The 22497-nt window shown below is 48.3% G+C and overlaps 1 protein-coding gene across 6 annotated transcripts in view; it reads right to left on the reverse strand.

The window, feature by feature from the left end:
* The window catches only part of LOC135820914 (RNA-binding protein Musashi homolog 2-like), a 33791-nt gene extending 11813 nt beyond the window's left edge, over nt 1–21978 (reverse strand). For 4 of the 6 annotated variants that reach the window (XM_065333971.1, XM_065333968.1, XM_065333969.1 and 1 more), the window contains exons 1-7: nt 20962–21978; nt 20772–20812; nt 19597–19678; nt 15306–15390; nt 9732–9764; nt 1353–1448; nt 874–922 (exon numbers count right to left, since the gene is read on the reverse strand). In XM_065333971.1, the coding sequence (XP_065190043.1) occupies nt 874–922; nt 1353–1448; nt 9732–9764; nt 15306–15390; nt 19597–19678; nt 20772–20812; nt 20962–21269 (694 nt within the window). In that variant the 5' untranslated portion in view covers nt 21270–21978. The remainder of the gene's footprint in view (nt 1–873; nt 923–1352; nt 1449–9731; nt 9765–15305; nt 15391–19596; nt 19679–20771; nt 20813–20961) is intronic. The other 2 variants (XM_065333966.1, XM_065333965.1) reach the window with 1 other exon arrangement.
* Between the last annotated feature and the right edge of the window lie 519 nt (nt 21979–22497).

The raw sequence follows: 22497 nt of genomic DNA on the forward strand, positions 1-22497 counted from the left end.
GGTCTCCAGGAGAGTGCGAGAGACACACACATGCATGCATGCACATGCACAGACGCACAAGAGGACAGCTGCATACGCACACACGTACACACAACACCATGCATACACACATACACACACTTGACGCAGGTTGCGACTTTCCATAACCCCAGCGTTGAGCCCTACGTAACTCAGAAAGCAAAAATGGTAATGTGTGATGTTCACACCACATCCTGCAATCCCATTGCGCATTGCCAAATATGGAAGGGATGAATAATGCATGTGAATACGCTGGGATCAGCAATGCACTGTCCAACACCGCACACAATCATGGATCAGCAATGTACGGTTCAACACCCCAGACGGCCATGCCCAGGTTGCTGTGTGAGGTGTTATGTGAGTACGCTGGGATCAGCAATGCACTGTTCAACACCCCACTGGCACACAACCATGGATCAGCCATGCACTGTTCAACACCCTACACAACCATGGATCAGCCATGCACTGTTCAACACCCCAGACGGCCATGGATCAGCAATGCACTGTTCAAAACCCTACACAACCATGGATCAGCAATGGACTGCTCAACACCCCACACAACCATGGATCAGCAATGCACTGTGTTCAACACCCTAGACGGCCATGCCCAGGTGGCTGTGTGCGCGGTGTTTACGGCACAAATTACGTCATTGCGCAATGGGTTTCTTACCAACACAAAGTTACACCAGACTGACAGGGGTACTATGACATGCGCCGCTAAAGAGAATTTGCGGCAGAGGGCTTTGCAAAATATGTAGATACGGAGCATACTGAAGCTCGTTTCGATTGGAATACAGTGTCCGTTGTCACTTGTGTGGGTCTAAACTCAGTAATCTAATTCGGAACGGCACACACCTCGGGGTCGATGAGATTGCTTGTCCACCATTATAACACACTCGTCGGGCTGTGGAAAAGTAGAGGAAGAGAGAGAGAAAAGAAAAAGAGAACAGCAAAACTGGTCAAGGCACACGACAGTGAACGGGATAAGCAATCCAAGGGGGGGGGGGGCAAAACAAGCAGCCAGCACTTAAATAACCCAAGAAAAATAACTCAAGTCAATTTGTGCAATGGAGAGCAGAGGCAAGCGAAGAAATGAGAAATGCTAGTTGGATGGCAAGCTAAAGGTGACGATACAGTTGCATGTGTGTGTGCGTGCGTGTCTGTCTCTGCATGCATCAATATGCCCTGTCACAAGGGCCAGGGACTTGAACAGGTCAGCCTAGGAGCAAAACCCACATCGTCTCACGTTCCATACGGCCCTCCAGGCTTCCTGCACACGACGACCCCCCACCATCATACAGAGACTGGAAAACAGAAGTGTAGCTTTCACTAACCTTGGACCATCTCTCCTCGAAGTAAGTATTTAATTCGGTCTCAGTAGTGGACTGAGCCAGGCCTCCGAGGAAAAGTTTCTTAGTTTTGTTGACCACCTGCAAGGTTCAAAAGATGAATATGCATACACACACACGCACACACACGCACACACACACGCACACACACGCACACGCACACACACACACACACACAACACACACACAAACACACAATGCTTCTATTACAGGCAATTCACGCAAAAAGTAGGTAAGTCCACATTTTCCAGAAACGAAACTTCAGAGATTACATTTTCAAGCAGCCACATCTATTATTTTTGCAGAGTGACAAATAATAATTCCAAAAACAACCTACAGGTCTTTCCTTTCTTTGTTGGTGAGACAGGAATGAGCCTGCCCTACCCATCCGTTCCCATGGTTACTGTAATTTGATATAGACTTTTTCAAGGTGATTTTTTGGGACCACGTACGAGGCATTTTTGAATCGTTGGTGAATAGGCGACGCCCAGTTCCCCTTCAGTTGTTACGGGAATGGACGCATGGAGGTGAAGGAAGCGCTAGAATGGCGGTCAACTTTGTGTCAGATACCAATTTTGTGTCTTGTTTCTCTGGAACAACGATCTTCATACCAGAATATTTTTCCAGTCGGGATACCGGTAGGGTGCCATATGTACCATGCCGAAGTTTGAAAAACTTCTTTGGGATAATGGAGCGCCAAAACTGCTATTCCACCATCTACTCCCATACAACATATATCTCTCTGACATCATAACTCCGGCCTAGTCTGGGTAAGTTACTGACGTCATCATGATGTCACAAATTTAGCGCCAACTTCAATCAGGTATACTCAGCAACGGCTGCTCTGATCAACCTGGGATCCGAGTTCACCATTGGAATCAGTGCATTTTTGCTACAGGTTGTAAAGTTTTCATCTTAGGGTGCACTTCCCCTTTAACCTCACCACCAATGCCACAACTTGATTGCATGCTTCACCTTATGTTTGGCATTGAAGTGACCATTGAAATATCTTTTTTTTTTAATCAGTATTTAATTCCCTACATCGAATGTGTCACATCAGCTGCAAATCTGTTACCACCAACTTTCCATCTGAGTGCAAGGGAATCAGATTAACTTAAAGAGGACTAGATAAGGAAGGTTTGACTACACTGACGTTCAAAAACCTGCCCTGGCATGGGAGGCTATAATTATTATCAGATTGGTGAAGAATGTTGCTCACAAGTGGGACCTGTAACACTCGCCTGGGAAGAGCGTGCATGGCTACAATACAGTGTTGAATCCAGCTGCACCACATGACCTGACAAGGGAAGTGTTTACATTTCCCATGCACGCTACTGGATGGTCTGATTGTGGGGCCTGGCTCAATCTGGCGCACTTGACACAATCCACACTGGCACACTGGCACATACCCCCCCCCAAGGGGTACCAACAGATAGCGAGAGGCCTTTGGGCATACGCACACAACCATGCTGCTTGGCACTTTCCAGCACCCAATTAAAGTCAGTGTTAGAACTCCATCTCCAGAGACTCCATCTACACCAGGGAATGCATTCAATCTACTCTCAATAAGTCGAGCACTCCATCTTGAAGACAAAAATGCACTGGCTTTCATACTGGGACCGCGTGACTCACGTAATACTCTGTACATAATACAAAAGTGTATGGAGTCCAAATAACTGGGAAAGTCCAGGACTTATGGCAGTACAATGTTCTCCTGGCTTTGTTCCAAGTAGAATTCCACAGACCCATGTACAGGCCCCTGTCATGGGACCCATTACATCATGGACTTCACTTCTGTGGACATTCTGGTACAGTCAGACCTCGTATAACCGCACACATCCGTTTTCCAGAAACATATTCGGATAGGCGAGGGAACCGGATAATCAAACACACAAAACTGTATGTGTGCATGGCATATGCTGTAAATTGGTAACCAAGGATTCTCTTCCGGATGGCGAGGGATCCGGATAAAAGAGGACCGGATAAGCGAGGTCTGACTGTACTGCAGTCCCCTGCATGCATTAACACCACCACTACCACTGTCAACTGCACAGATATGACAATGTCCTTGCAGAAAGCATGCGCCAAGAGTGAACTAGATAGAGCAGTTGCCAGTTGACAAACCCCCTTTTATTTACAATGCAGTTGCGTGATGTCCACCACTTTCTGAAAGAAAGATTATGGCTAGCAGATAAGCTAGGACCTAGATTACACCTGCAACGACAGTGACAAAGGTACGCTACATAATACAAACAGTGTACATGTAGAGCACATCAGGTAGCGTCACACTTAGCACTGCTTAAAGGGGAAGTTCACCCTAAAATCAAAATTTCACAGTTTGTAGATTTCGAGGCGCTGAGTTCGGTGGTGAAGGTCCCATCGCCGTGCGATACGCCGTTCTGGAGATATTTGAATTTGAAATTTACCATGACGTCATGCAAAATGACGTCATGCGGCCGGCGCACACCCCCTCCACACCCTGTGACGTCAAAGAGATACAGGTTCCCGGTCTGCTTGCTTTTCAGTGAGCGAGAAAGACTGGCGTTTGTGGAGTTTCTTTCTTGCGACCTGAACAGTTTCAACCACGATGACGGTTTGCTGTGCTGTCGGCTGCTCTAACCAGTCTGGCAAGCCCCCTGGGACCACGGTGCATCGTATTCCGCGGGATAAAGCTCTCCGGGCGGAATGGGTTGCAGCGATTCACCGCGAGAATTTGCCACCTAAGTTTGAGGAGAGCTGTGCAATTTGTTCGGCACATTTTGAGGAGATGCCTTCCAGAGGAACTTGCACGGAGAGATGGGCAAAACGTGCCGCAGAAAGCTGAAAGCAGACGCTGTGCCATCGATTTTCCCGGACAGGCGTCCCCCAGCGAAGCGAAGGATGTCGCAGTATCAGGAGAGGCAGGAGAGAGAAGAGGTGAGTGAATGGTTCTGGTGATTTCGTGCTTTGAGAGCGTGTTGAAATTTTGTCTGTACATCGCGAGTTGGAGGGGGCAGTTTCACCCACTGTGTTGAGTACATCGTATACTTGTAGAGAAAATTATTTACAGATACCGGTACAAAGCTGTTTGCAGTGTGTTGATTGCAAGGTGATAGTATTGAATGAAGACAGAAGATCGTGCAATATATTTTTGTTTTATTTCAATTCAAGTTTTACATGTCGTGAAAAGGCATACAGTGGTCACTAGCTCTGTCCTCTGCTTGGTAAGTTTCAATTCCAAGAAAGTCTTTATTGTGTTGCATTGTCACTGTTATCTGCGTGTATTTTGCGAGTATGATCCTAGCTCAAGCCTATGCTGAGCCGTATGCCGCAGCTTTTCGGTCTCCAGTTGCATGCGCATTGAGTCCAGAGTCTGCTGATGCGTGCACACAGACCCCCGTCAGCACACGGGAAATTTAGAGGTGATGTTATGGTACCCACTGTGTAGATCAAATCCACACGTACATATGCTTGCAACACTGGCAGTTCATTTTCATGACTATTCTTTTGCTATAAACACACACGCGCGCGCGCGCGCGCGCACACACACACACACACGCACACACACCTTTGACGCCAATCGCCGGAGGCAATGATGGCAATGCTACGGCAGAAGCAATAGCAACTTGTGCTGGAATTGCACCATTCAACAGCTTGCGAGGCTGAAGAATTGATCGTCACAATTCAGCCTGGTCTACACCATACAGCTACACACACAAACACACGTGCAAGCACCTGGCTGACTACAAATAGTGACAGCTTATGATTGCTTTGCCGTTTGTCCATTACGCAGGTGTTCCACCGGACTCCTGGGCCAAGTGTTTTCCGAACATCAGCCATATGTATTGTCGGTATGCTGCGTAACGGTGCGAGCTGCTTTGGGGAACAGGGGAGTAGATCTTCCTGCTGTTAGTCTCACATGTCAACGTACATTTCAGTGCAACAGCATACTACGACAACAAATTTTTGAAGAAGTATACAAGCCAATATCCTGGTTATATTTTTGCACCATGGAACAATTTTAATTTTGATGAGAAAATACAGTTCTCCGATGCAAAATCGACGACAGTATTACACTACTACTACTAGTATTAGCACGTACCGGTTTCCAAACTCAGATGGCTTCGATCCGGCCTGCTGATGGATCTTGCCCAAATAGCCACGCAGTACAATGTACAGTGCGTGCTGGTTGCTGCAGCCTTCCTCGAACTGTGAGGTGCAAGTAATGCAGCCAGACTCAGTAACCAATCCGCGGCTGCCGATTCCGGAACATCTTTGCAGCAAATGCAGTCGTTCCGCAATAATTGAACGACGCATTTGCCACATTCACACCAGGACGTATTGCCAACGCGATCGGCAGGTGGCCAGCAGTCCTCTAAGCAAGCAGCAGGGTCAGTGTCGGCAGCAGCCGCTGCAGTTTCGTCAGCATTTACACCAACTTGCTCCGCACTCGCCATCTTCATGATCTCATCCTCGGTGTACTCCGGTTCCTTCGCTGGCGTCCAACTCGCTCTCCTCGGAGTCACTGTCATCTCCTGACAAGGAGGTAGACCTACCCTGAATCGTCTCCGCTCTGAGCCTCATACTGCTTGACTTTCCGCCTTGGACATTCACGACTTCACTTTCTTCTCCGTCCAACTCCAAGTAAAAGTTCCGAGCTCCAGGAGCTCCTCTATCTCTTTGACGTCACAGATTCGTGACGCCATGGCGGCGCCAAAAACCGGGGATCAAAGTGATATTTCAGTTGCGTATATCTCCGGTTATAGTCACCGGATGAAGACGAGACATACACCAATCGACTCAGCTGATTTTTCCCAATAACATATCTGATTTTGATTTTAGGGTGAACTTCCCCTTTAAGGTTAACACCATGACAATAATGAACATTCTTGCCTTTGCCCAGCCAACAGTAACACATGCACACACAGGTGCTATGTTCATACATGCACCACACCCAGCCAGCATCACACCTAGCACAACTACATTCTTGCCTATACAGTGTCGCACCATGGTCCACACAACCAGCCAGGGTCCCATTGCTCAACTCCGACACACAGAAACATGCCTACCCTGAACCAGAAGGGATTCCGCAGATTCCATACGTCCAGCACCAAGCCAAGGCTGAGCAGTCAGGTATTTGCCATGCCAGCGTAATTAGATCACTGCTAGGAGATCTGGAAAAGGGGGCTTCCCAGATCACAGCCACTCACACCACCCAGTGACCCTTCACAGTCAATAAAATCTCAAGATATTTGTTGAGACACTCCAGGACCATCCATTCACTGATCAATGGTGATCATCCGGAGAAGATCACGGTGCATGTGCAGGCTTTCCATTACCAATGCACTGATGCAAAGGGCAAGCATTGTACTTGACCCTCCCCTGGAATGTCAAGTGGATGCTTAGGGCGCTGAAGTGCCAGCACTTCCCTCCACTGACACAAAGCACTAATACTGCCTGTGATGCAGAATGTCGATTTACATACACACATGTTATTTCTACCCATTTACATACACGCATACCATTTCTACCCATTTGCATACACACATAACATTTCTACCCATTCACAAACACATAGATTAAGTTCTATACACACATACATTTCTGCCCACCAAGGAGTCCTAAGCCTAAGGCTAAGGTTATGGAAATGGCTAACTGATCCGGAGAGTGATCACTTCTCAATACAGATAGGCTGCAGATAGGATCCCCAACTAGACACCACTAGCATTCACTGGTATGCATGTGCATTTGGCCTGCAAAAAAATCACGGTTCGCGTGAGACTCGGCTTCTCTATATAGAGGCCGAGTTTTCCGCATCCGTAGGAACGCCACCACCCTTCAAGGATCAAGGCGCAGATGCAGCTCCTAAAGCGGTGGGAGGTGAGTAGATCAGCTCACCAGCATGTGGTCAAAGACCGAAAATCCTATTCACTGCATCCATGTTTTCCTCAGCAAAAAGTCCATTGCATGCAGGTTACAATAAGGACTGATTTATTTACATCAAGCATGCACAAAATCATTACAGATGAGAGGGAAGGAGACAGTCCGTAGACAGACAATGCTGCGACAATCACTATGCACTACACTGCACAACTAGGAAAGCAACGTTCTTTATGGACAGCCATCCCCACTGAATAATGCCACCCTAACAGTAATATTCTTCCTGCACTGATGAAGGTGTGCCATATAAAACAAAATACAAGAACGCCGGGATATGTTTCCTCGGAGACGATCAGGTATTGACGATGATTTTCACGAAGCGAACAGACTATGAGTTCACTCAGGTGGAGGCTTGCTTTACGACGCACCACATCACGCCTCAGCGGACTGTGCTCCAAGTCGTCGCCCGCAGCCTTCAGCCGCAGTATGCCGTGCAGGTCCGAGATCTACTCCTCTCCCCATCAGCCGAGACACCCCCAGGTGGGCGGCGGAGCTCCCCTAAACCTCACCGCCATTACCTCGATTCATGTTGAGTATGCTTCCCTAGCTGCAACTCATGTTTGGCAGTTAATAAAAAAGTGGTCTTTAAAAATTATTCTAAAATGAATAAAAAAAACACTCTGCACGGTGCTGAAGAAAATGCTGGTTCAACGGACGCAAAAGAGCAAACAAGCTCGTTTGCGTGAGCTCTTGGGCAACAAAGAACTGGGCAACCAGCCGCCCTAGCAAGACGATACAGCCGCTGCTACTTGGCGAATGACAACTTGACGCATCTCTTCTCCGGGAGCTCTTTGTGCAGCACTTAGCAGCTCCCGTTTGGCTCATGCTCTCTTCTACACCTGCTACTCTTGATCTCACTGAGCTCGCTACGATCGCGGACAAAGTTGTCGAGTCCACTGCCCCAGTCGCGGCTAGGCATTTCCCTAATTGGCCCGATTTTTTCGCCTAATGGGCTTTTCGATCGGCTAAGAGAATGTCCAAATTCGGCCATATTATGAGCCCCTTAAAGTCACCTCTCGCAATAGATTACATGTACGCTGTAGAGGCACTGAAACATTTTATGTTTATGTATCTATGTCATTCGGATCTTCCCAAGTTGTACAATGTACTGTTGAGATACCGAATTCAAATAAATCAATACCACTACCACATCCATTTTCGGCGAAATTCAGCCCGAAATTTGTAAATTCGGCTCAATTACAGGCGATTTCTTGACAGCCATCGATTTCGGCGTCTTTTCCTGCTGACCTTTTTCGTAAATGCCTAAAGTCGCGGTCACGTTTCGCAGATAACGGTTACAGAAATTGTATTTGCATGCTGCTGAGGCACTAAAACATCGATTTTTGCCGAATTCAAAAATTGCGTATTCGGCGAATTTTTCGGCTCGCCGATTTGAGAAATGCCCAGTCGTGGCCGCAGTCATAACCAGGACAGCCACACAAGACAACTCTTCTCCGGGGGCTATTTGTGTAGTGCTTGCCAGCCCCTGTCCGGGCTGTTCCATTCTCTAATGTTACACCTGCTTCGCTCGATGCCACTGGGCTCGCTACGATCGCAGACAAGGACTTTACGTCCACCACCACCACCCCCGTTGTGGCCAACGTTGTTACCAGGGCAACCACAAGAGTCTCTGCCGGTCCAGTGTGGACTAGTCTTGATGAGCTTTCAAGTGTCCCAACTCACCGTGTCACGGCAGCAGTGCAGTCTCTCACCGCGTCAACCCATCCTCCTGCACGCAGCCGGGACGGTCACACGCGAGCACTGCAGCAGGAACGAATCGAGCCTCCTGACTTCGCCGTCACAAGTACTCCCCAGTGTCCAGACAGACACGCTCACCATCCATTCCCGTGACCGAGACCCAGACGGGTGCTGTTGGTACCACCGCCGGTTTGGTCAGCCCGCAGTCCTCTCCTGCCAAGGGCCAGTCTTCCTACCGGTCGGGAAAAGCCATAGCCGGTACTAGTAGTAGTAGCCATAGCCTGTACTAGTAGTAGTACTAGTAGTAATACTAGTAGGTATGACCTCTGTCTCTACCTGCTCTACTATTGGTTTTCCGGTGGGGGGGGGGGGGGGGGGGGTACTCGACATAATACTTGCCAACCATCTCGATTTGGCCGGGACCGTCCCGATATCGAGGACGGCAATAGGCACCCAAAATTTACCGCTACATGTGTATGCCTTTTCGTACCTAGGTATGGCATTGCCCCGATCTCAGGCTTGCACAGGTTGGCAGGTACATTACATGTGATCACACGGCAGACTAGTGTCGAGGGTCTATGTTCATGCATGGGGTCCAGACCCTGCACTCATGCAAATGTAACCTCTCCCGACTTTACACCAGATTATTTTTTGTCTCACTGTGACCTTTCCACAAACGACGTTGTCATGAATTCTTTATCCTCATCATCATACCCCAAAGTCACCATTGCCAAGTCACCGACTTACTTGTTTTCGGGGTATTGCAACCTTCGGGTCAATCTGCAAAGGACAACACAGCATCACCCAGAATGTTACCATCAAGTACTCTTGCTTGAGGTAAAAACGAGACAGAGCAAGAGATAGAGAGAGAGAGAGAGAGAGTGTGTGTGTGTGTGTGTGTGTGTGTATGTATGGGGTACGTGGGCAACCAGAATGCTGGCGTAGCATTCTGGTTGCCCACGTACCCAGCTGATGTGGTGAAGAGTCGACACCAGGTCAATGTTGCCGCAGGCAAGCCGAAGAATTTCTTCAGCGGCTTCATGGAGATATGGCGCATGGAAGGCATGCGTGGTCTGTACCGGGGCATAACGCCTGCATTGGTCCGCGCCTTCCCAGCCAACGGCGCTCTGTTCTACTCCGTTGAGCTAACCCGTAGGATCTTGGAGTGAAGGAACTACATATGTGTGTATGTGGTCAGGTGTGATGTGTGTGCGGGAAAAAAAAGAAGAAAAAAAATGAAAAAGACCAAAAAAGGGATTCACTGGCCAGAAAATGTCACTCCAAATAGCTGTATGGTGTAGACCAGGCTGAATAGTGACGGACAATTCTTCAGCCTTGCAAGCTGTTGAATGGTGTAATCCCAGCACAAGTTGCTATGGCTTCTGCCGTAGCATTGCTATCATCGCCTCCGGCGATGGGCGTCAAAGGTCAAAGGTCAAAGGTCAAAGGTGTATGTATGTATGTGTGTGTGTGTGTGCGCGCGTGTATGTGTGCGTGTGAGAGAGAGAAAGAGAGCGAGAGAGAGAGAGAGAGCGCGAGAGAGAGAGAGAGAGATAGAGATAGAGAGAGAGAGAGAGAGAGAGAGAGAGAGAGAGAGAGAGAGAGAGAGAGAGAGAGAGAGAGAGAGAGAGAGAGAGAGAGAGAGAGAGAGAGAGAGAGAGAGAGAGAGAGAGAGAGAGAGAGAGAGAGAGAGAGAGAGAGAGAGAGAGAGAGAGAGAGAGAGAGAGAGAGAGAGAGAGAGAGAGAGAGAGAGAGAGAGAGAGAGAGAGAGAGAGAGAGAGAGAGAGAGAGAGAGAGAGAGAGAGAGAGAGAGAGCAAGGTGATCCCCTCGGTATGAAATAGATGCATTCATGCATGGTCTGGTGGCTTCAAGAATGTACGGTATTGTCCGGAGTACAAACCGCATTCACCCAGAAAAAGTAGGTGGGGCTTATGATGGAATTAACATTTATAAACAGGTTGGGTGCAAAACAAACTGGGTGTGGCTGATGCTCCAGTTAAGCTCTGGAAAATACGGTAACGTTTCCTGTATGTATGTTTCCGATTTTGCAGTAATTTTAACTACTAGGTGGCCATGCATAGGACTGACCCTCCAGGAAATCGCGATTCCACGGATGCAACAAATTTCGCGATTTTGGCTCAAACCCGCGATTTTCAGCAAAATCCGCTATTTCACGCGTTTTTTGTTGTTTTCTGCACTATATCTCACATTTTTATGCACTTTTCACGCAGTTCTTTCCGTGATCCTGTAGGTTATTTGCACAGTACGACTCCGGAGTAGATATACGATGCAACAAATTTCGTGATTTGGCCCAAATCCGCAATTTTCTGCAAATAATTCCGCGAATTCCTGGCAAGTTCTGCATCATTCCGCACTTTTCGTCGCATTTTTGTTACTTTCTGCCGCAATTTCTTGCGCAAGTTTTCGAGAGTTTTTTCCGCAAATTCCCGCAGGGACAGATAGGACCTTGATCGTGCTAGATCAGTCCTTGGAAAGAGAAGCAGGGCTATGGAGTACAATTTATTGTTGAGGTACTAGTATGGGTTACTGAAGTTTCACATAACTGCAACTCAGCTTTTTATTAGGCTGGAAAATCATCATGATTGTGTTTCTTGTTCACACAAGATGCTAGTACGTGACGCGCAAGAAAATGTTAGTTCATCGCCAGGTGATGATGTAGGCAAACGCCCCTCACTCCCTGAGTATGAGATGCGCTGTTTTCCTGCTTGCCCAACCACTACAACCAGTCATTTTCGTCGTGAATCAAAACCTCCAATCAAGCATCTACGCCCTCAGTTCTTTTTTTGTCAATTGCGGTGATGATAGTGCCACACCAAGCTGCAAGGCTGGATGAAGTGCACGGATTCCTTGAAAAGGCCTTGATCTACCAGCGTAGTTACTGCAAATCTCATCTCCTCAGATCTACAATGTAGCGTCGTTTATACTGTCAAACTGACGTTAGGTCACAGCCAATGCTACTGTGGCGACCGCATTGCAGGCGTTTGCTTGCAGCGAGGCAAGCGTCAGACCCCTAGCATTCCATCGCAACTACCGTCGGTCCGTATGCATTGTCCATGTAACAACACCCACGAACTCAGATACTCACTGGGGAGAGGGGGGAAAGGGGTCGTTCAAGCCAGTAACCTCGCCGTATGCGCGCGTACACGCTGCGACAGCGCCACTGAGGACCATTTTCCGCTCCATTTCCTCGTTCTCGCCTCAGCAGCCGGGAGAAGTAGTCTAACAATACGCAAGAAAGCTATTTCAAAACAGCGTTTCGGCATTCCTCAAGTGTCCTTCAAGCGCTTGCCGGCTTGTTTGCTGCTATCATTACTAACACGACAAAATGTTGTACTACTAGTCGATTCGACATTGTACTGACGTTATAAAGAACTAGAAAACAGAACGAGGTGTTTTGTGTGAAATCCACAGCAAACAAGCGCTATAGCGCTACATTTTATACGATAATTCTGCGAAAAATGAGACCACCCGTCAGATGCAGAGCTGGGAGTATTTGCGCTTCATTCACTCTCTTCACTTCAGAATCGAGTCGATGATTTCGTGTCCTTGAACGGCTTGCTGCGTTCGACACCTGCACGACAAGGGTTCTGTACTGTGTACTGTGTTACTACAGTGCGTAGTGTAGCTGTCGCACGGACTGTTGACTGTCTGCGTAGATCTACGTGTATGGATGGCGCATTTGATAATTATTATCGTCCCAGCGGATTTGAGAGGGACAGGGCAAACTGTTGCAGATCCTACGAATCTGTTTTCGAGAGGCCGAGGGCCCCGGGGGAGGGAGAGGGGTGCAACAAAGTTAGTTTCAACGACCGGCAGATCACGGTGCGTGTACGTAGAGGGGTCTAACAGGGAGTAGTAAATACATGTATTTTACTACTCCCTGGTACGTACACCCCAGAACGCTAGACCCGAGTCAGAGAAAGCGTGACCAATACATGTACTCAATAGTGCAAGTGCTTGCCCAGTCTAGTCTGTGATGTGCTGTGCTCAGAGCTCGCGATCGCACGGTGTTCGACCACACCAACCACGCAAGCGGTGCGTTCTCTGATCTGGGCAACTGCGCGCCAGAGAATGTGCGTTCGTCATGGTGATCGTCCGTACAGTGTCGTCTCTGCAGGTGAATGGCGAGATCGATCGACGAGGCCGAGGACTCGCGGAATGCATCAAAAAATACTTTTTCTAGTCGGCCATGGTCGACTACGTGTCGATGTTGGCTTTGCATACAACTAACTTACAAGCAAGGGCGCCAAGTGCGGAACTCTCGGACAAGCGAAAACAATGAACTCGCAAGCGATAGCCCAGGTGGAATGCTCATTCAAACGTCAAGTCGAGACTAGAGGTAACCAGGTAACAGTGGGCATGGACAGTACGCGTCACATACAGTCAGTGTAGTGTCCATCTACGATCATTTTCGTTAGCAGAGTCTGCTAGCTCTGGAGAATCATGTAATTGTTACGTACACGCTTGACGAGGTTATCCGATACATTCTCACACTGCGACTACAGTCGTGCTTACATGCACTGATGCAGCACCCCAGATGCACAGCGCTCTCCTCCAGAAACAAAATCCGATTGCAGTTTTGCAGTACACTCGGACGTCTCTTATCCGGGCACCTTGGGACCGGGCACTGCCCGTATCTCAGATTTGCCCGTATCTCAGAATAACTCATCTACCATGTATCATATCACTTTTTGAAGAAGTTTATTTGGAACGTATTGCACATGTTCAGGATACAAAAGGAACCCACTGGTAAAAATGTGTGGATTACATAGGTTGGCAGTGAAAAATAAGCACTTCCGAATACGGAAAAAGTTCAAAACCCCCAAATTCGAAGCATTTTTGCCATAGGAACTCAAGCTAAAGGTGCCCGGTAGAGAGACGTGCCCGTATCTGAGGCGTCCGGATAAGAGGCGTTTGAGTGTATACTACTACACGACATTTACTACAGTCATGTAGATCTACGTTTTGTACAAAACTGCGAATTATTTATGGTTGCTGTCGTGAGGGAAGGATATACAAAGTAATTATTAATTTTTAGGACGTGGCACGGTGAACGGTATCGGAGCATGCAGCAGTTGTGCGCGCATTTCCAGTTTTGGATTTTCTTGAAGTGAAATATCTGATCCACACGCAGATCTACTTATCCAGAAAAAGAGAATTCTTGGTCATGTGACGTCAGTTATTTCTCAGCAGGATCTCTTGGCCGGGTACGAGGGAAGATTGGATGAAGAGAATGGGATTTTTCGGTCTTTGACCATTTGCAGTGGGTGTGATCAATACGGGCCTCCTACCTCTTTTTAAAATAATAAGATTAGGAGCAGCATCTGCGCCTTGATCCCTGGCCCGGGTTCCTGGGGTTGCGGAAACCTAAGTAAAACTGTTAGGCTGACGGGGGGGGGGGGGGGAACAGTGAACTGAAAATTTCCCCCTGTGAGCTACATTTCGTAAAATTCGAGAACGCCTTGTTTTCACTGGACAAGAGGCGGGGGGGGGGGGGGATGATAGGCAAGTGAGGAGGGTTAGAGACCACAGAGAGTGGAGAGTGTGGAGAGAGAGAGTGTGGAGAGAGAGAGAGAGAGAGAGAGAGAGAGAGAGAGAGAGAGAGAGAGAGAGAGAGAGAGAGAGAGAGAGAGAGAGAGAGAGAGAGAGAGAGAGAGAGAGAGAGAGAGAGAGAGAGCGAGCGAGAGAGAGAGAGAGAGAGAGAGAGAGAGAGAGAGAGAGAGAGAGAGAGAGAGAGAGAGAGAGAGAGAGAGAGAGAGAGAGAGAGAGAGAGAGAGAGAGAGAGAGAGAGAGAGAGAGAGAGAGAGAGAGAGAGAGAGAGAGAGAGAGAGAGAGAGAGAGAGAGAGAGAGAGAGAGAGAGAGAGAGAGAGAGAGAGAGAGAGAGAGAGAGAGAGAGAGAGAGAGAGAGAGAGAGAGAGAGAGAGAGAGAGAGAGAGAGAGAGAGAGAGAGAGAGAGAGAGAGGGAGAGAGTGGAGGGTCCAAGGAGACATGGTATGGCAGCAGAGCGAGGATAAACATGGTGAAACAGTGTGTGGAGCCAGAGTGCTGGCACTGTGTGCAACGACAGCATCAGTATAGGTCTTCTGAAGGCGAAGACCTACTATTATAATATGATTGAAATGTTCAAACAGTTGTCAGTATCAAGTCTTGCCCCTGCTCAGATCTACTACGTTGTCTGTGCCGATTTCTCTACCTGGGCCTTTGGCTACTTTGTCATCGTCTGGAGAATCAAGCCCTTGCTTGAAGACAGATAGACAGACAGTAACAAAGATATGAAGAACATTTCTACAGCTCTCACCTGTTTTTGGTCCAGCATGTGTCGTTTCTCTTCTTGGACACGATCAACTGAGCTGGGGTCCTTGAAGGTGACGAAACCGAATCCCCTGTTGGCGAAGAGAGAAAATACCAAACCTTTGATCAAGGAAAAGTTGAGGCTAGCATACTATTCAAAGACTCAACATCAATGGTGCTGCATAGTAGAGCATCAATAACCGTGTAACGCGAAGGTAACGCCGTGTCATCCTTTTGTAGTATCCCTGGCCCTACTGTATTCATGCTAGCACGTGACACTGTAAATCACCTCTTGTCCCACCGGTGGTTCAATTTTATAATTGCTAGATTCGAACCCACCTAGTATCTGTATTGCAGTGATGGCAGCGGCGCTACAGAACTGGTGGCAGCGGTGGGATTGCCTTAGATCACGCATATTACACTGGTGGCAGTGGTGGGATTGCCTTAGATCACGCATATTACACTGGTGGCAGCGGTGGGATTCGAACCCACGCCTCCGGAGAGACTGGAGCCTCAATCCATATATATGCTGTCTATGCTATATAAGCCCTATCTGCTCTACCAGAGATAGAATTAGCTCATAGCAGAGAAGAGAGTCCCTCCTGGCAGATTGAGCCGGAGCAGTTATATTCCGTTCAGAGTCCCTCCAGGCAGATTGAGCCGGAGCAGTTATACATAACTTCAGGCAGATTGAGCCGAATAACATAATATTAGTCAGTCTTCTTGTGTGTGCCTCCTGATACCACTCGGCGACCTAACTTTAACAAGTTCCTCCAGAGGTTGCTGAACAGCGGATTTAGCTGTGGCAAGGACACACATAATGATGTGTTTACTTACAAGGCATAGGGTTGGAACATGGCTAAGAACTAAATACTATTGTACTCAGCTAAAGGAGAGCTGGCAAAGCACGAAATGGAACGCCTAATACGACGAAGCTCCCCTTCCTGTCATCTACCTCCCAAAGTAAGTCTGGGAAGTTTTCAGCTATGCTGCGAGGTCTGAACTGAGGCCAACAGGGTAACAGCACTGCGGCGGAAACAGCGGATGGTCTCGTAGCACCAAGCACGACCGCTGCCATGGCAGCCGTCCCATCAACGATCCAGTACGCCACGTAGTGACCAAGTAGTGGATGTGCACGTTGCATGCCTGTCGTTAGACTAGGAGAAGCCCCAGAGCCATGGCCACGGACAGATGAACACAGCCAGTGCTGGTCACAGCAGTAACTCTTTGGGGCGGGCATCAAACCTCCACACAACTTATACCGAGTTGCACCCACTGCACTCACGGCTCTGAACGACCAAGTAGTGGATGTGCACTTTGCGCGCCTGTCGTTAGACTAGGAGAAGCCCCAGACCCAAACCCACGGACAGATGAACACAACCAGTGCTGGTCACAGCAGTAACTGTTTGGGGCGAGCATCAAACCTCCACACAACTTATCTCTACAGGATGACGTCACCCTTCTACATACTCAATTACTCATCCCTCTCCTTAGATGAGAACTTGTACCACCTCCAGCAGGATCTGGCCAGCTGCCAGCAGTTGGCTCGGAATATCCATGGGATGGTTTGTCCAGAAAACCTTCACCTTTTCGAATTATGACATTCCCGACTTCTCTGTTTTAACGGAAGACGTTCCAATTGCTTTTGGACGTTTTGCTAAGCATCTCGGCGTACAGCTCAGTGATGGTGTGAAGTAAAAAAAAGACCACTTCCACACACCATCTTCGGGAAGTAAGTATCAGTTTCAGTGACGTGTCAATCTGCTATGCTTCATGGGCCGACCCTTACCATCGTCCCATATTGCTCTCTTGTACATGTATTACGTCTTACACAACTGAACAACAAGGTCCTTGCTGTTCTGTTGTGTATTACGCTCTGCCTTTGTGGTGTTGAGCACTGTCAGCACTCTGGCCCTGGGTACATCCTTCAGTGTATTACGTCTCTGAATATGTGCGTCCGGCAATTGAATATGCCATTCCTGCCTCGCGTCATATAGGATCACATCCGCTCAGTTAGAATCCCTTGATGTACAGTGCTGGCAACTGAAATCCGACCCCTGAGCGGTGCGCTCACATCGCAAAGACCCAACACGGGATGGTAAAACTACGAAACAGAGACCGCTAGAATGTGAACCCACCGCTCAAGTGGTCGGATTTCAGTTGCCAGCACTGTACTTCAGGCTAAGGTTTGCCGGCGACTCCTGAAGTCTGCGAAAATCTACTTTGATATCTATGAATCAAAAATCAAATTTGAATAGATTTTGTCACTTAGAATCCCTGCAATTTCGCCGTGTCTTATTGAGATTCTCTTGTTGATTTATTTAAGTATATCAACTTCCACCCAGAGTATCTCTCTCGCTTTGTGATACCCATCACGTAGTGCCAGTAGCCCCAAAAAGCTCATTTTTAACTCACATGGTCGCATTTTTTCATCCCTATTCCTACAGAAAATTGGTTCTCTTTGGAATTGTCTTCCACCGTCACTTCCTACCCGATTGGCAAGTTTAGATTCCCTAACTGAATTCAATTCACATTGCAAAGTGTAAGTTCGACAGCACTGGTACACCTTTGATGTGCAATCATTGATTTACACGCTTATTCTTTCCTTGTGTTCCTTTTATTTGAATCCAACATTTCACACTCACTTTGCGTACTTTCTCTCTTCTCCTTTACTATGTTACTAGTATTTAAACTCCACTTCTCAACTCCAAAAACGGTCTCTTCACTGCGATTCAAACCAAAATCAAAATTACAATTACACCGAATTTTCGGGCCTGGCTACCTAGGCCTGGCTACCTAGGCCTGGCCCATCATGACTCTGATGATGGGCCAGGCCCGAAAATTTGGTGTAATTGTAATTTTGATTTTGGTTTGAATCGCATTGAAGAGACCGTTTTTTGGAGTTGAGAAGTGAAGTTTTAATGTGTAAGTGAATGCGTTGGAGTTTGCGGACAATTAGAAAATGTTACTAGTACATACACAAACAGGAGATCCCCCAGATCGGCGTTATCCTTCGGGTACTCCTGAAATACAGATTATTACTATAACCGATAATGGAGGCTGGCGTGCTCATTCAGTGCATATTCCCTCAGCTTGTCGGCCAGCAGTATGACTGTGGAACAGTGACGCTTTGTAAGGTCACTATTCACGTGTGCTAGGGCAACTGTGTCTGTGCTGCAGGACCAAGCGACCACTACTAGTCCGACATACAGAAAATAGCGGACGTGGACGGCAGAGAATCATAATCTCGGCAACGCTGTACTGTCCAGACTGGCAGTCCTCCTCTCCAGTCCAGACAACTAACTGTCAGACATGCTCTTTACAGCCTCGCGCTGAGCAGAGGCAGGCTTTTCACTCAGCCAGCACTGCTCTAGCGCTGCAAGAAACAGCGAATGCGACCACGAGCCGTCAAGCGCGCCAGCTAGATCAAGAAGCCAAGCGCGCTTAGCGGCTGCGAAACGACAATGGCGACCATGAACCGCCAATGCGCCAGCGACAGACATCAGGTAGAACTGCTTGGCAAGCGACATTGAAGGCCATGCCACTAGCTATTCGCATTCAGAGTCAGATGCGTTCGTGGATTTAGAGGGTCGAGCAGAAGCGTGTACGGTGTTCGGTGTAGTCGAACATGTACTCACTTCTTGCAGTTGCAGAGCCTTTCGAAAAGATGAGAGTCAATATTTCCCTAATCTGCCCATCTTCCTGCGCCATGCCAGGTAACGAAGTCACTGAAGCGAACTCAGCTGAGAAAGGATGGCGGCATGGTTGGGGCCGACACGGGGCATTGTGCATTGCAGTTTTGGCTGCATTCTATGTACATGGACGACCTGCATCATGCTTGCACAATTATTGCGTGCTCTAAAACTCTGAAATGGCGTTTGAAAACGTCGCTTTCCACGCTGCGTTTTCTACACCAGCAGTCGGCTGATGTAAGACATAGTCATGATAGTACAATCCTGTACAGCTAGTGCAGACTGTACAGCGATCTGTCGAAATGTCATTATTTATGTCAAGGGTCATAGACACACAGTGGACAGCCACAACCACACAGGCCATGATGAACACAGGGCATTGTCAACACGACCTTTTTTACTGTACAGCTGGCTAGCAGGGAGGCTCGGGTATTGCCGAGAACGCTAGAATCCTGGCACCGAGAACTGCTGCGTTCTGCAACAGGACACAGTGATTCATTTTTGCTTGGCTAGTTTTGGGGGAGGAGCACGGGTGCTAAAGTTGTAATGGCACCTGGTGAACGTTTCGTCCGTCCATGCATTGAAGTCACTTAGTGGGGCACTGACCTGGATCTTCCAGTGACAGTGTCGGTCATCACAACGCTCTCCTTCACTTCGCCGTACTTGCTAAAATACGTGTTCAAGGCACCTAGGAGAACAGGGGCATAATATACACATGCACGTGAGTTTAGTGCAGACACGCTCTGAGCGTTTCATGGATAAATTAAAAAAAAGCAGTGAGTATGTTCTTACATGGAATGCAACAAATTGCCAGGACTAAACAGACCCAAATGCCCAGCAATTGGCCATTTAAAAGACAGTGTGCTGAGTTAGGTGCGTGTGACAATGGCCACATCGGAGAGAGAGAGAGAGAGAGAGAGAGAGAGAGAGAGAGAGAGAGAGAGAGAGAGAGAGAGAGAGAGAGAGAGAGAGAGAGAGAGAGAGAGAGAGAGAGAGAGAGAGAGAGAGAGAGAGAGAGAGAGAGAGAGAGAGAGAGAGAGAGAGAGAGAGAGAGAGAGAGAGAGAGAGAGAGAGAGAGAGAGAGAGAGAGAGAGAGAGAGACAGACACACAGACACACACGCACACGGGGGGACAGACAGATTCAGATAGAGGTACGCAGAGAGCCAACGAAAGATACAATAATTACAATAGAGGGACGAACACAGACTGTACTGCACTTGACCTCGCGCTAGTTTTTACATGAAAATATTCTTCATAGCAGACTCAGCGGAGGACGTTCAGGTTGGTTGTAACTCTGAGTTTCATGCCGCTAGGCAATCATCAGACAACTGATACTTTGGGTCTACCCAACAGTATGCTTATAAACACATAGGGCCACAAGTATAAACAAATTTAGCGCTAAATCTGGTGTGAGGTATGGGGAGAAAGCTGGCAGCTCGGGGATCAACGGATTTGGAAATATTCTCCTGTGGTCGCATGAGACCAAGGCTCCGAAAGAAACATCTAGGCAACACGGCTGCTCGCACTAGTACACAGTGGTGATACCCCCTAGCCAAGTCGCATCTGTCTACGGTGATAAGCTATTCGCCTACGAATTCCACACAAAAGTTAATACTAGTACTGTAGTAGTTGGCATCGCACGGCACCCCATGGTGTGGTGGCGTCCATGAAACCGCCGGACACGAGCGAGCGTGGAGCATTAGACGCCAATGCCAGGGCGTAGAGCCATATTAGAGGCCACCGTACAGACTCAATGAATACATAGAGAATACATTCTTACCTTGGTCAGTCTGCCAGCTCAGACCTCCTATGAACATTTTTCTGCACGCACAGAATAGAAGAGATATACGCACAGACGTAAGTTAGTTAGTTGGTGAAACACATTGCCATTATCTACTACATCGGCCTGGTCATCAAACAACGATTCCAACACCAGTAAAGCAGGAAGTTGGAAGACACATTGGTCTTACCCTGGTTCATTTGGTGGATCTCGGGTCTCCGATTCGTTGCTGTCGCTTGGATTTGCTTTCGAATCAGCCTGGTCTACTGCTTCTTCGCTTTGCGCCGCGTCAGTCGATGCGTCTTGGTCGACAGGTTGGCCGCTGGGCTCAACGCTAGCTGGAGCTTCATTCGCAGCGCTGTTAGACGTGGACATGGTGGCAGGCGAAGATTCAGGAGCCACTGGAGTAGTGTCGGCAGCAGGGGCAGCGGACGTGGATGGCGAATATTCTGGTGTAGTTGTGCCTAGATCCATTTTGGTGTCCTTAAATTTTTCCATGAGTTGCAGATCAATGAAGAAGCGATGAGTGGCTACACTCTCCTCGCCTACGCCTAGTAACAAATAGCGGAGTAATCCCGAAGTACGCCTGCGAGATCGGACCAGGCGTGAGGGTACGACTTGACGGTGGTAACAGTATTCTACTCTTTACACTGTGTAGTGGTTGGAGGTGAGAATCCCCAGTCAACGCAGTAAATCGCGTGGGACCACTGGTCTGTTCTTCGCACCGTCTCGCTCTCAGTGCAGTACTCAGCGATTGTCGCCTTGGTATCTCCACCTAGTTTTCCTCCGCTAAGGCTAGCATCGACGTTAGAGCTGATCTGAAGATGTCCAGCGAGGACCACTACCACCCGTGAGTCTCTAATCGCTATGGAAGAACACTTTCTCACGAATCTAGTGCGATCGCTCACACACCAAGCTAGGTAGAAGGCCGCGACGCGAATGAACGGAACTAGTAGGTGGGGGAGGTACGGGAGCGAAACTGACAACACTCTAGCTGGGTCCGTCTAGGCAGCAGCTAAGAAAACGCCCTGGCCCTACTGGCACGAGGAAGGAAGAGAGAGAGAAGGAGATGTAGCTAGGCGGCTAAACAACAACGGACACACTCGCTATACTAGAACTGACAGCAGCCCTACAATGGCTGGAGAGCTGAGCAACAACGCAAGGAACTACGGGGCCGGGAAGCGACTCTTCTGTGATATGATCGCCAGATACTGACGACTTATATTATACAGCCAAGCCTACGGCTGCGCGTCCTTGTGCTTGCAGTAGTGCTGGCCCAGGCGCTACCGCGACCAGCTAATCCGATGCTAGCTGGAGTCTTACCTAACTCACACTGAGTCCAGTTACAGGCATGTACTTGTACTGCGCACTGCATGTTTGGCATAAACTCTTATTAAACGTGCTCTGGCAGAAAGAACACAATCGATCATAATACAATGGTACATGCAAGTCCAGGGCCAACCCACTTTTGCCGGTCACGTGCCAGTGCAACTACAGGCGCGACGCGTCGACAGTGTACGAACACGTAGTACTACATGATTGTAGTACTATTACTACAGTGCTGGCAACTGAAATCCGACTCCCTGAGCGGTGTGCTCAGATCGCAAAGACCCAACATGCGCGGCGCGGGGTGGTAAAACTACGAAACAGAGACCGCTAGAATGTGCACCCACCGCTCAGGGGGTCGGATTTCAGTTGCCTGCACTGTACTAGTACATCATGGCAG

Source organism: Sycon ciliatum, chromosome 7 (assembly GCF_964019385.1).
Source record: "Sycon ciliatum chromosome 7, ocSycCili1.1, whole genome shotgun sequence".
Classification (NCBI taxonomy): Eukaryota; Metazoa; Porifera; class Calcarea; order Leucosolenida; family Sycettidae; genus Sycon; species Sycon ciliatum.